This window comes from Scyliorhinus torazame, chromosome 1, assembly GCF_047496885.1.
Source record: "Scyliorhinus torazame isolate Kashiwa2021f chromosome 1, sScyTor2.1, whole genome shotgun sequence".
In the NCBI taxonomy this organism is placed as follows: domain Eukaryota; kingdom Metazoa; phylum Chordata; class Chondrichthyes; order Carcharhiniformes; family Scyliorhinidae; genus Scyliorhinus; species Scyliorhinus torazame.
The window spans coordinates 396,086,503-396,100,399 of NC_092707.1; the positions used below are offsets into that span (position 1 = coordinate 396,086,503).

The following is a 13,897-nucleotide window of genomic DNA, read 5'->3' on the forward strand; positions in this document are numbered from 1 at the left end:
GACTGTGCACTCTTTAATACAGTGGTCAAAGTTAAAGTTCCCAATATTGATTTTTTTTTTTGTACAATCTCACTTTAACAACAGAAATGTTTTCTTCCAAACTTGAATGAGAAATAGATGTTTTTGGTCAAAGATAAAACTATAAAAGGTATATAACTGGATAGCAGCATCACCCTCCTATTTATATTATGGTCCTTGCATAAAAATATCACCGCCCTTTCCCAACTGAAACAATTCCCGCCTTATCACGTTCCGTCCTCAGAACATCGTAGTAACCCAAACAACTAACATTAGTCCAACCTCACCTGCTACCTGCAATTGCCAGAACTCGTTTTCTCCTGATCCAGACCATAATTTAAATCATTAAAAGGAGTAGATGCCAGGGAGGGGGAAGAGAAAGTGTTGAAACGCCCACCTTCAGACTCAGACACTTGTATTTGACGTGTCTAAGAGGTGGCCGCACCCCATCTCCCTCCGCCCGCCAATCTTACCTCTTGTTCCCACAACACCCGCCAAGACCCAAGGCAAACCGTTTAAAAACTACTTTAACATTTTAAAAAAACAAGAGCTTAGTCAGATCCGGCACTTAATAAAAATGTGCATGTACTTAAAAATAGCAACACATCCTTCTTTTTGCATATTGAAACAACAAATGTACATGTGTGCAAGGCACCAGAGTCCAGCAGAGTTAATTGGAGTCAAATCCACCTTCGCAGCCGGCGGCCCCGGGGCTTAGCCATAAAAGTAGATGGGCTTGGCCTGACCGTAGAGTTCTTCCTCGTACTTGGGAAGACAACAGAAGAAAACGCCGCAGCCGATCATCAGGATCGTCGCTCCCCACCCGAAACCATAGCTCCAGCTATATTCGTAGTCGCCATTTTTGATTTGGGTCTCGGTGAATTTGACCGGGTAAATGATGAGCGCGATGATCTGAAACAGGACTGCAGAGAGGAGAAAGAAGAACGGTCCCGTCATTTTGGGAGGGGGGGGGGGGGGGGGGAGGAGAAAACATTCGCTCGGAAGAACGCGGATGGATTTAATTGCAGGAAGCTTTGGCCCTGTGAAACCTCCTCCAACGTGCAATTAAAAACAAATATCTAAAATGGCCGATGTCACTGACGTCTACATTATGCCATTCGCAGGGCCAAGTGTCAAAGTGCAGAGGTAAAAGCATTAACATGTCTGAAACATTGGGGGGAAATAGGATTTGGGGGGGGGGGAAAGAGAGAGAATATGAGCCCCCAATGCAGCCAGCCGATATTAAAATGGGCCCAATCTTAGCCCTCTACAGTGGGTGAGCTTTAAAATCAGGCTCAATATCATTGCTTCATTGTTGCTTGAACCTAACCTGCTGATGAGGGCCCACCTATGTACACCTAGAACCAGATATATCAGCAGATTCAACTCTCCATTCTGTCCTTGACTGGGACTGTATTCTCACGGGTGGGAAATTTAAATTTCATTCTGATTTAAACTCATGTCCCACAGACACGCAAGTCGCTGACAAGAAATTCGAAGTGCTAAACAATTGGCTAAGTCGATTAACCTCAGGAAAGGGTCTCATTCCGACCATGCTGCCCGTCTAAACTAAAATCTTCTGCACTTCCTGGGTCCGTATCCCTCTATTCCCATCCTATTCATGTATTTGTCAAGATGCCCCTTAAATGTCACTATCGTCCCTACTTCCACCACCTCCTCCGGCAGCGAGTTCCAGGCACCCACTACCCTCTGCGTAAAAAACTTGCCTCGTACATCTCCTCTAAACCTTGCCCCTCGCACCTTAAACCTATGCCCCCTAGTAATTGACCCCTCTACCCTGGGGGAAAAGCCTCTGACTATCCACTCTGTCTATGCCCCTCATAATTTTGTAGACCTCGATCAGGTCGCTCCTCAACCTCCGTCGTTCCAGTGAGAACAAACTGAGTTTATTCAACTGCTCCTCATAGCTAATGCCCTCCATACCAGGCAACATCCTGGTAAATCTCTTCTGCACCCTCTCTAAAGCCTCCACATCCTTCTGGTAGTGTGGCGACCAGAATTGAACACTATACTCCAAGTGTGGCCTAACTAAGGTTCTACACAGCTGCAACATGACTTGCCAATTCTTATTCTCAATGCCCCGGCCAATGAAGGCAAGCATGCCGTATGCCTTCTTGACTACCTTCTCCACCTGTGTTGCCCCTTTCAGTGACAGTTCTCTAATTGACTGTGGATCTTCGGACATTAAGTATATTCAAAACTGAGATCGATAGATATTTGGGAATCAAGGGGTATGAGGATAAGGCAGGAAAAAGGGAGAAGATCAGGCATCATTTTATTGATTGAAGTGATGTTTTTCTGGGCCCTGGTAGGATTTTATTGATTAACAGAGTAGATTCTTTATTCACACAAATTTTCTCACTGGCAAGACTTTGACTTATTAACGCGACTTCTTGAGGGGGTGGAAGGCAAAACAAGCAACCCACCAGTACCCATGGTTCTGGCCATCAGGCAAAAGCTGAATTAATTCCAAAGTAAATCAGTTGGATTTCTTTCAGAAAATAATATTTTGGGATAAAATAATTTGAGGTATCGTGAGTCTAAAGTGCTTTGGGGGGGAGCCAGAGCTCTTCATCATTGGAATGGTCCTTGCAGTATGTCTGGGTCTGTTGTGAACCAATCAATAAGAGATTGTTTCCTATGATTAGTCAGCAGCTTGGCGATATGTTGTATTAAACGTCTATCAGGAAGGGAGAGGGGCAATCAGACGAAGCGTGGTCTTTTTCTGCCAAGTAACTCCTATGGTCTTTTTAACAAGGATTTCCTGGCTGGCTCCTATGTACAGTCAATTCATGGTATGTATAATAATAATAATAATCTTTATTGTTGTCACACGTAGGCTTACATTAACACTGCAATGAAGTTACTGTGAAAAGCCCCTAGTCGCCACATTCCGGCGCCTGTTCAGGTACACAGAGGGAGAATTCAGATGTCCAATTCACCTAGCAAGCACGTCATTCGGGACTTGTGGGTGGAAACCGGAGCACCCGGAGGAAGCCCACGCAGACACGGGGAGAACGTGCAGGCTCCGCACACTGACCTGAGGGGTGCTTTGGAGATAAAATTTTGCTTTATCAGGCGAACATTATTCAACTTGTTTAACAAGAGACACACAGCCAAAAGGCTACTTTTAAAATTTGAATATCCCCCTTATCCTGAGCCAACAAAGAGTTCCAAAGGTGCGGTGACCAAACCGGAGGACAACAGGTGCAATGGACGGGATTTTCCGGCCGTTCGCAATGGTGGGATCTTCTGACCCCCCCCCCCCGTTGCGAGTTCCCAGGACGGTGTGAACAACGGAAACCCCCATTGACGGTGGCAGAACCGAAAGATCCCACCGCCCAACCATGGTGGGCCACCTCCACAGAACACGCACCATGGAAGTAGTTGGGGGGGGGGGGGGGGTAAATCCCAACCATCGTGGCAGGTACATTTGGGATGGTTATCCTGGCTGCTCTGTGCCTCGACAGGAGCCATGACCAGAGATACGGCTTCAGCACACCGGCCAAACCATCCTGCCGGGGCTCAGAAAAAGAACCTCTTCAATTCTCATTGGGCTGCCCCCTGGGGACCTACGGCAGACGTTTTTTCTTTTTGGCTCACGGGATGTGGGCGTCTCTGGCTAGGCCGGCATTTATCGCCCATCCCTAACTGCCCTGGAGAAGAGGGTGGTGAGCTGCCTTCTTGAACCGATGGCAGTCTATGAAGTGTAGGTACACCCACAATGCTGTTAGGGAGGGAATTCCAGGATTTTGGCTCAGCATCAGTGAAAGAACGGCGATATAGTTCCAAGTCGGATATAGTGGGCAGCACGGTAGCATTGTGGATAGCACAATTGCTTCACAGCTCCAGGGTCCCAGGTTCGATTCCCGGCTTGGGTCACTGTCTGTGCGGAGTCTACACATCCTCCCCGTGTGTGCGTGGGTTTCCTCCGGGTGCTCCGGTTTCCTCCCACAGCCCAAAGATGTGCAGGTTAGGTGGATTGGCCATGATAAATTGCCCTTAGTGTCCAAAATTGCCCTTAGTGTTGGGTGGGGTTACTGGGTTATGGGGACAGGGTGGAGGTGTTGACCTTGGGTAGGGTGCTCTTTCCAGGAACTGGTGCAGACTCGATAGGCCGAATGGCCTCCTTCTGCACTGTAAATTCTATGAAGTCAGGATAGGTGAATGGTTTGGATGGGAACTTACAGGTGGATGTGTCCCCATGCGTTTGCTGCCTTTGTCCTCCTTGGGGGCAACTGTCACTGATTTAGAAGATGCTGTTGGAGGGGGCTTGACAAACTCTTCACAGATGCCACAGCGACCTCAGGGCAATGTATAGCGGGCGGAGGCGGGGTGAAATCTGTATCCATCTCCTTCAGGGACAAGGTGAGAAATTTCTTCACTCAGGAATATGAAGCATTGGACTTTTTGACCTCCCGGGCTGTGGAGGGATTTGCAGGCGGGGAGGCAAAGTGGAGTTTGTAAAAAAAAAAAAAAAAATTTAGAGTACCCAATTCATTTTTTCCAATTAAGGGGCAATTTAGCGTGGCCAATCCACCTACCCTGCACATCTTTGGGTTGTGGGAGCGAAACCCACGCAAACATGGGGCGAATGTGCAAACTCCACACTGACAGTGACCCAGAGCCGGGGTCGAACCTGGGACCTCGGCGCCGTGTGGCAGCAGTGCTAACCACTGCGCCACCGTGCAGCCCTCGGCAAAGTGGAGTTATGGTGGAAGATCAAATATTGGAAGGCGTAGCAGGTTCAACGAAGGCACTGTGCGGCCGACTCCTGCTTCCATTCCTCGTCTTATATTCTCTGAAATGAGCGTCCCCTGAGGTAGAAGGATGGGAAAAATGGCATCGGTCCAGCGGAAAGGCAGAGGGACAGAACCTTGGGCGGGAAGGAGGGAGAAACTTACCAGACAGACATTAAAATAAATTCTTACCAGCAACGAAGAGGATGAGGCCGATCACTTTCAACAGGCTCACTTGGCCTTTGCAAAGAGCCAGGAAGGACAAGATGAAACAGATGATCAGCAGGATGCAGCCGATAATCAGCATAGCCGCAGAAGCTTTGGCCCAACCTGCCGCATAGAAAGGAGAAGGGAATTAATCACGGTCAGGCTCAAGTCAGTAAATAGTGGATGCGGGGAAGGTCATCCAGGTAAGTTATTCTTTTCGCTTCAGAACAAGGGGTCAGAATTTATGAAGTTAGCAATTAGGAAGCAGAACTTTGACCTGTCCCAGCAAAAGATCCACTGCCTCGAATTGTGATCTCCGTCTCTCAGCTGTATGCCTCGGGGGCGGATGTGAACGGACCTTCTGATGCCTTCACAGTTGAATAACACATGCCCAGGCTTGCATACGCACAATGACCATTTGGGTGACACGTTTGGAGACATGACCAATCAGGAGTCATCAGGGCCTTCACGAGAGAAGAGTAGCGAGGCCAGGGTGGTTTGAGAAAGTGGTGCCGAAAAGCATGCAGGATCTGGGCTTGCTAAACAGGAGAATCGAGCACTAAAGGAAGGGAGTAACAATGAACCTTTTGTTTCAAATGCAGCTGTGTGTAGAATTCTGGAGTCCGCACGTTAGGAAGGGTGTGAGAGAGGGTGCAGGAGAAGATTTACGAGAATGGTTCTGGGGAGAGTGGGATATAGATTGGAGAAGCTGGGACTGTTCTCCTTGGAGAAGAGAAGGTTGCGAGGAAATTTGGTAGAGGTGGTCAAAATCGAGAGGGGTCTGGACAGTTAGAGAGCGATAAACTGTTCCCATTGGCTGGAGGGCTGAGACACGGAGGACACCCAATTTAAGGCAACTGGCAAAAGAGTCAGAGGCGACATGAGGAGAAGCTAATTTACCCAGCGAGTGGTGCGGATCTGGAAGTCGATGCCTGACAGTGTGGTGGAGGAAGATTCGATCGTGGCTTTCAAAGGGGAATTGGTCAATTACCTGAAGGGAAACTATCTTCAGAGCCAAAGGGAAATGGGGGAGGAGGGAAGGGGGTGTAACAGAGTATCTCTCACAAAGATCCCACATGGACATGAGGGGTCGAATGGCCTTTGTTTGCGCTGTAACAATTCTCTGGCTTGTTGCAATGTAGGAAACACAGCGATCGATGGACAGCAAGCTCCCACAAACTGCAATGCAATAATGACCAGATAATCTAGTGAAGTGATGTTGGTCAAATGATCGGTGACAGAGGGGCAGCACGGTGGCGCAGTGGGTTAGCACTGCAGCCTCACGGCGCCGAAGTCCCAGGTTCGATCCCAGGCTCTGGGTCACTGTCCGTGTGGAGTTTGCACATTCTCCCTGTGTTTGCTTGGGCTTCGCCCCCACAACCTAAAGATGTGCAGGATAGGTAGATTGGCCACGCTAAATTGCCCCTTAATTGGAAAAAATTAATTGGGTACTCTAAATTTATTTTAAAAGTGATCGGTGATAGGTGGGACACTGGAGAGGATGGTCTTGCTTTTTTTAAAATGGGATCTCTTTTACATCCACCCAATAGGGCAAGGCCGCTCCTCGGTTAAATGTCTCGCTCAAGGGAAAAGAAGCAGCTGTTTTGAGGAATTGGGAAAGTGAGTCATCGGGAAGCAGGCTTCACAACGTGGTCAGAGGCCGTCTCTCAATCAAATATCCCGCAGCCTCCGAATCTATAAATAGCACCTATCCACATGTCAAAATAAACGTCCATTTGCACAGTGTGTGGATGACATGGCAGTCTGGTAACTCAATCATTCACTGTGCAGGGACTGGGAGTCAATCCTCTGTGCAACTGCTCAGTGAACGGTGGGACTTTCGAGACGGTGACGACAGACAGAGCATCAGAGACAGCTGGACAAAGGGTTCTTCCTGGTTTCCCCATTTGCACTCCGCTGCGTCCCCTCTCTGTGATATCAGTTCCGTAGTTATCAACAGTCCAGTGATCTTTCCCTTCACAATCCTCCCCTACCGTGTTGGAAGTCACATTCATTCCCGCCCTCCCAAAGATTGTGGAATTCCTCAATTCCTGCTGTCGCCTCCTAAAACCTCCCTTCCTTTGCATTCCGAGTCTGCTGTCAGCTAGTTCTTTATTTAGCTCATTGGCTTGTCCATTCTGCCTCCTGATCATTCATTCAGCTGTTGTTCACTGGCGCGCCCTGGTCACGAGAAGATTGATGAAGAGAATTTGCGTTGAGGTAGCGCCCGTCATAGCCTCAGGACACTCCCGAGGCACCACGCGGACAATGAAGTCTTATTTGTCAAGTGTAGGCGTCGTTAAGATATCAGCAATCCCCTGCTCTTCCTTAAGAGTGGAAGTGTGGAGTGGAGGCTCATCCCCCTACTGGACAGCCCCCTCACCCTTCCCCAATCTCTCTCCTCTTACTAAACAGTGAGAAAGTGGCAACGCTGTGGGGGATGCAAGGCAGGACATGAATGGGTATTGTGACCCGTTGATGCACGATCAATTACAATTAAAGACGAGGTAGTAACATAACTGAAGGCTTTAATAGACTAGAACTGTTCTCCAGCAGCTTCGGTACAGAATGAGGGCTGCTGGGACGGCACCGGTTCTTATACCCCGCCTGTCAGGGCGGAGCTACATACCAAACAGCCAATGGTAAACTCCTAGGTTTAACCAATGGTCTTCAGCCTCTCAGGTATTGCAATACCTGATAATACCACACCCGTGTAGCACGGTTTTTGAGGGGAAGGGCTCAAAAGGATGCAGACCGTCAGTGACCCTAGGCCGCATCGTAAATAAACCTGCGCTGCATGGTCAGGTATCAGCCGTGGCTCAACAGGTGGGCTCCCAATTTTGAATCTAGTGGCGCAAACTCACGTTCCATTGCTGAGACTGGGGGGCAACCTTTAGGCCGATGCCGTCGGTGCAGCATAGAGGAGGTGCTGCATCGTCAGAGGTTTTGTCTTGCACAGTCAAGCCGAGCTCCCATCTTGCCCTCTCGAGCAGGTGTAAAAGATCCTATGGCACTGCTTTGTAGGAGAGCAGGCAGGTTATCCGCAGTGAATACATATCACCCAGCCAGCATCACCAAAACAGATTATCCCGTCATCATCACGGTGCTGTTTGTGGGATCATGCTGTGCCCAAATTGGCTGCTACATTTATTACAACAGTGACATGCACGTCCGAAAGTACTTCACCAACTGTAAAACACTTTGGAAAATCCTGAGGCGGAGAAAGGCACTATAGAAATGCAAATCATTTCAGACCGAAACTGGGACTCATTGTTAGTGGAAGGCCCGCCCCTTGTAAGATGATCTCACATGATCGGTGCTGCTTACACGGATTTAAAAGGGCAGTGTTCACAGGATCAAGGTGTCGCATAAGGTTCAAGGAATGCGGACTGGTTCGCACTGCAGCACCTGGCAACGCCCTCACACAGAGACGCCCATTCAAACTGCAAATACTGCACCCATTGTCTCTCAGGGCGTCACCCAGTTACGAAACCACAAGCCATTCTGTACACAGTACACCTCGCTCACCCAGGAACTGGGCCTCCAACTTGGGTGTGTTCACTGGATTCTATGAGGAGACTTAATTTTAAAGATCTTTATCAGGTCTACTTTAAGAATGGGTTAAAAAAAAAGCAAAAGACTTGCATTTCTATAGCACCTTTCCCAACCACAGGACATCCCAAAGCGCTTTGCAGTCAATGAAGTATTTTTGACATGTAGTCACTGTTAATGGACGAAAACACGGGCGTCAATTTGCACACAGCAAGCTCCCACTAAACAGTGACATGATAAGGACTGGATAATCTGTTCTAACGTAATGCTGATTGAGGGATGAATAATGGTCAAGACACAGAGAACACTACTTCGAAATAGTGCTGTGGGATCTTTTACATCGAGGTGAAGGGGCAGACAGGCCCTCGGTCTAATGTCTCATCCAAAAGTTGGTGCCCTGAGAGTACCGCACTGGAGTGTCAGCCTCGACTTGCCTGCTCCAGTCCCTGGAGTGGGACTCAATCACAGAATGGTTACAGCACAGGAGGAGGCCATTTGACCTGTTGTTTCTGCGCTGGTTCACTGAAGGGGCAGTTCACTTAGTGCCACTCCCCCGCAGCCCTGCATATTCCTCCTTTTCAAATAATAATCCAATTCCCGCTAACAGCCCTCGATTCAATCCGCCTCAGCCTCAGGAAGTGCGTTCCAGATCCTAACCACTCGCTGCATGACTAGGAGACAAAGGTGTTATCCACTGAGCCCAGTGGGGATAGGGTAGATGTGGAGAGGATGTTTCTTTGTTTGGGTGAACCCAATGCCATAAGGGAAATAGTGAGAAACGTCTTCACTAAGTGTGCGGTGAGAATGTGGAACTTGCTATCATAGGAAGCAGTTGTGGTAAATAGCTTAAATGCTGGAAAAGGAAATGAGACAAGTACATAAGAGAGAATGGAATAAAAAGATATGCTGGGAGATTGAGGTGTGGTTGATAAAATGGGGGTGACTCGTGGAGCCAACATGGGCCTGTGCTGATTGGAGTTTGGAAGGTTGAGAGGCGATCTTATTGAGACATATAGGATTCTCAGGGGGCTTGACAAGGTTGATGCTGAGAGGGTGTTTCCCCTTGTGGGAAGAGTGGGCGAGTCTAGAACCAGGGGGCATAATCTCAGAATAAGGAGTCGCCCATTTAAAACAGAGATGAGGAGGAATTTCTTCTCTCAGAGGGGAGTGAATCGGTGGAATTCTTTACCGCATAGGGCAGTAGAGGCTGGCTCGGTAAGTATGTTCCAGGAAGAGATGGACAGATTTTTAATCAGTAAGGGAATCAAGGGTTATGAGGATAAGGCAGGAAAGTGGAATTGAGGATTGTCATATCAAACCAGTCATGATCTCATTGAATGGTGGAGCAGACTCGATGGGCTGAATGGCCTACTTCTAACAAACAGAACAAAGAAAAATACAGTACAGGAACAGGCCCTTCGGCACTCCAAGCCTGCGGCGGCCGTCTAAACTAAAATCCTCTACACTTCTGGGGTCCTTATCCCTCTATTCCCATCCTATTCATGTATTTGTCAAGATGCCCCTTATTTGTTTTTTTTAAAAAGAGTACCCAATTATTTTTTTCCAATTAAGGGGCAATTTAGCACGGCCAATCCACCTAGCCTGCACATCTTTGGGTTGTGGGGGCGAAACCCACGCAAACACGGGGAGAATGTGCAAATTCCACACGGACAGTGACCCAGAGCCGGGATCGAACCTGGGAACTCGGCGCCGTGAGGCAGCAATGCTAACCACTGCGCCACCGTGCTGCCCTATCAAGATGCCCCTTAAACGTCACTATTGTCCCTGCTTCCACCACCTCCTCCGGCAGCGAGTTCCAGGCACCCACTACCCTATGTGTAAAAAACATGCCTTGTACGTCTCCTCTAAACCTTGCCCCTCGCACCTTAAACCTATGCCCCCTGTTCCTCCGTCTTATGGTCTATGAATTTTTTTTTTAAATTCTCTCATGGAATGTGGGCGTCGCTGACAAGACTGGTACTTATTACCCATCCCTAATTACCCTGGAACAGAGTGGCTTGATAGAATCATTTCAGAGGGCAGTTAAGGGCTGTGGGTTTGGAGTCACGTGTAGGCCAGACCAGGTAAGGACGGCAGATTTCCGAAAGGACATTTGGTGAACCAGGTCGTTTTTTTTACAACAATCGATGGTGACCATTCGCTCACATTCCACAGATTTATTAATCAAATTTAAATTCCATTACACCCCAACATGGTGGGATTTGAGCTCAAATCCCCAGAACATTAGTCTGGGCCTCAGGATTAAGCTTCCATTGTTGTTACCGTTAGACCAGCACCTCTCCTATTGGACCTCTCCCTGCCGACTATTTTCCTATGTGCAACTTAGGTCAGGTTAGGGCTATTCTGATAGAGATTGTGTGCAAGGATTAAAAAAGTTAATTTCCAGTCAGTGTCCAGATGTAGCAGTGTCGTAGCTGGGGATAGAGGCGCAGGGCGTACAAATATTGAGATAAAGAACGCAGTCTGGAATGTGTAAAGCGTGACAGCGGGCAGCATTGACAGTGATTATGTTTGAGCACTGTGATGAATGTGGAACTAACTGAATTTAATTGGGAAAAGTGATTATTTTCTGGTGGGAGATAAGGATATTCAAAATTATTTCCACTCACTGCAAGTCTCAGATCCGTGGGCCATGACCTCTTGTAGAGACAGAAGCCCTTTTGTCGGGACAAACCTAATTTCGAAACAATCAAATGATTCTGGCTGGAGGCTCTTCGGGGGAATTGGGAAACGGAGCAATTAAATTTCAGATTGTTAAAAACTGGCGAATGTCCTCTTCAAATAAGTCAATCAAAAGAATGTCGCTAAAATGGAAACCATAGTAACAAAGGCCCATTTTGTGGTAAAGACAATAAAGTGCCCAATAGGACATATCTAATGTGAGAAGGGACACGCCAACAGTGACTGGCCTAGTGCCCCCCGTAAGAGTCAGTGCTTAAGGGGAGGGGTAGTTCCAAAGGAATTGTACCCCAACGAGGAGGAGTGATTTCAGAGATACTAAAGTGCAGAAAGATACCACCAACCTCCGAAAGAGCATCTTACCCTTGTCCACTCCCCTGTCCACCCCACCCTTTCCCCTAACCTAACCTGCACATCCCAGGACACTAAGGGGCAATTTGGCATGGCCAATCCACCTAACCGGCACATCTTTGGACTGTGGGAGGAAACCGGGGCAGCCGGAGGAAAACCACGCAGACACGGGGAGAGCGTACAAACTCCACACAGTCACCCAAGGCCAGAATTGAAATGGGTTTCTGGCGTGGAGAGGCAGCAGTGCTAACCACTGTGCCACTTCACATTCAGTACCTTAAAGTTTGCTTAAATCAAAAGTAAATGCAGAAAATCTGCTTTCAGTCAGGAAACATCTACAAACACAAAGGGACAAGCCATGAAAACTGAATCAATGAGAAGTTGAGGTAGAACAGCATCTTGTCTGGCCTGGCCTTGGTTAGTTGCTAATTCCCAAAGCTTGCATGCTTCATCATGGGGTCAGCCAGGATCAAATTCCGACACCGTGCGTGTCTTCTCTTACATCTGCCAAGACCCAATATGCATGTTTGCTCAATGTCAGAGATACACATTCTCCAAATACCTCTTCCTCTTCTGGTGCCTCTCCAGTCCTCTCCTTCCCAAGGGGGAAAAGGGTGGTGTGTTGTGTGTGTCTGGGCTAATAATGTTCTGTTACTAGGCCGGTGTTAGAATACAAGGACACAAGAAATCGGGGCAGGGGTGGCCCACAGGGCGTGTCCAGCGTGCTCTGCCAGTCAATATGGCCACAGGAGGCCATTCAGCCCATTGTCTCTGTGCTGGCCGTCTGCGAGAGCAACTCAGATAGTCCCACTCACCCCGCCCCTCCTCCACTTCCCCATAACCCAATAAACTTTCTCTCTTTAGGCTAATACCCAACCTCTTGAAAGCCACAATTGAATTAATTGAGTCGGTCTTCAGCACGTTCTCGGTCAGAACATTCCCGATCCTAACCACTCGCTGGTAAAAACAATTCTCCTTACGTCACTATTGCTTTTCTTTGACATATACTTTTAAAACCCCAGGAAAAGTTTCAACCCCCAGCTCGAGATTTAACCTTTTCTATTCATAAAGGGGGTTATTTTGGGAATTTGCAAAGACTGACATTTTCCTTTATCGAGGTAAAATCCCAGGAATGTTCAGAAATAAAAACCATGGGGAAAACATGATATGTAGGTTCAGGACAAACTATAAAAGATTGGCAGACAGACAGCACAGTGAGGACAGTTAGCACTGTAAACACTCCAGCCAAACAGAACCTGTAATCAGGCTGAAGTCTGACTCACTCTGACCTTGAGAATGGTTAGGGACCGTCTCTAAATCGCACCAATTACTCTAAACGTACAACTATATGTTCGTTGGTTTCTGGCTCTGATCCACATTTAGATCTGCATTAACCTGCATGTGACATCCCAGCTGGAGATGATTGTTCCCTTGTCCTGATTGGGTTGTTAACCAGCATTTGTATAATAGACGGCCTCTGTAGAAGCCGAGAGAATGGAATAAGGACTCGGTAATGTGTAACCGGGCCCTATGTACGCGCCGCTGTAAAGCTGAATGAATGTTTCCCAGGGAACTCGACCGGATTCCCCTTGTCGTTGCTATAGGATCAAAAAAAAATAGGAGTAGGCCATTTGGCCCATCGAGTCTGATGCACCCTCCATTCAATAAATCATGACTTTTCTGATTGTGACCACAACTCCACTTTCCCTCTAACCCCCATATCCCTTCAGTCCCTGGTCAATCTAAAATCTGTCAAACCCAGCCTTGAACATACTCAATAACCCAGTCCCCACTGCTCTCTGGGAAGTGAATTCCGAAGACTGACACCCCTCGGAGAATAAATAACTCCTCCTCATCTTCATCTTAAAGGGGAGACCCCATATTTTCAAACTGTGCCCCATACTTCTAGATTCTCCCACAAGAGGAAACTGCCTCTCAGCATTTAATCTGCCAAGCCCCCTCAGAATCTTATGGGGTGGATTCTCCATTCAACGCCACTCCGATCGGGCGGAGAATGGAGCGCCGAGGGAAAACCAGGTTTGGCGCCCAGTGCCACAACCCGTTGCGATGCCCCACTGCTGGCCTCAGCGGCCTACCCACCCGTGCCAATGGGAGGATGCAAATCAAAATTTAAATAAGTTTTAATGTCATTAACAGGCTCGAAGTCAGAGTCTCCACCCCCCCCCCGCTTGTGCTCTAATGCCCATAGCAGGGAATTCACTGGGTTGGTTTGCCCAAGCATGGTCCTGACACGGTCGACCCCGAGGTGGATCAAGGGGGTCAGGGCCCCCCAAAGTCCATCGGAAGGC

General features: G+C 48.1%; 1 protein-coding gene across 1 annotated transcript in view; it reads right to left on the minus strand.

Annotated features, from left to right (window-relative positions):
* perp (p53 apoptosis effector related to pmp22) overlaps positions 1 to 13,897 on the minus strand; it is a 25,106-nt gene continuing 11,209 nt past the window's right edge. Inside the window, exons 2-3 of the mRNA XM_072513455.1 lie at positions 4,971 to 5,108; positions 1 to 941 (exon numbers count right to left, since the gene is read on the minus strand). Coding sequence (XP_072369556.1) covers positions 733 to 941; positions 4,971 to 5,108 — 347 coding nt within the window. The 3' untranslated portion in view covers positions 1 to 732. The remainder of the gene's footprint in view (positions 942 to 4,970; positions 5,109 to 13,897) is intronic.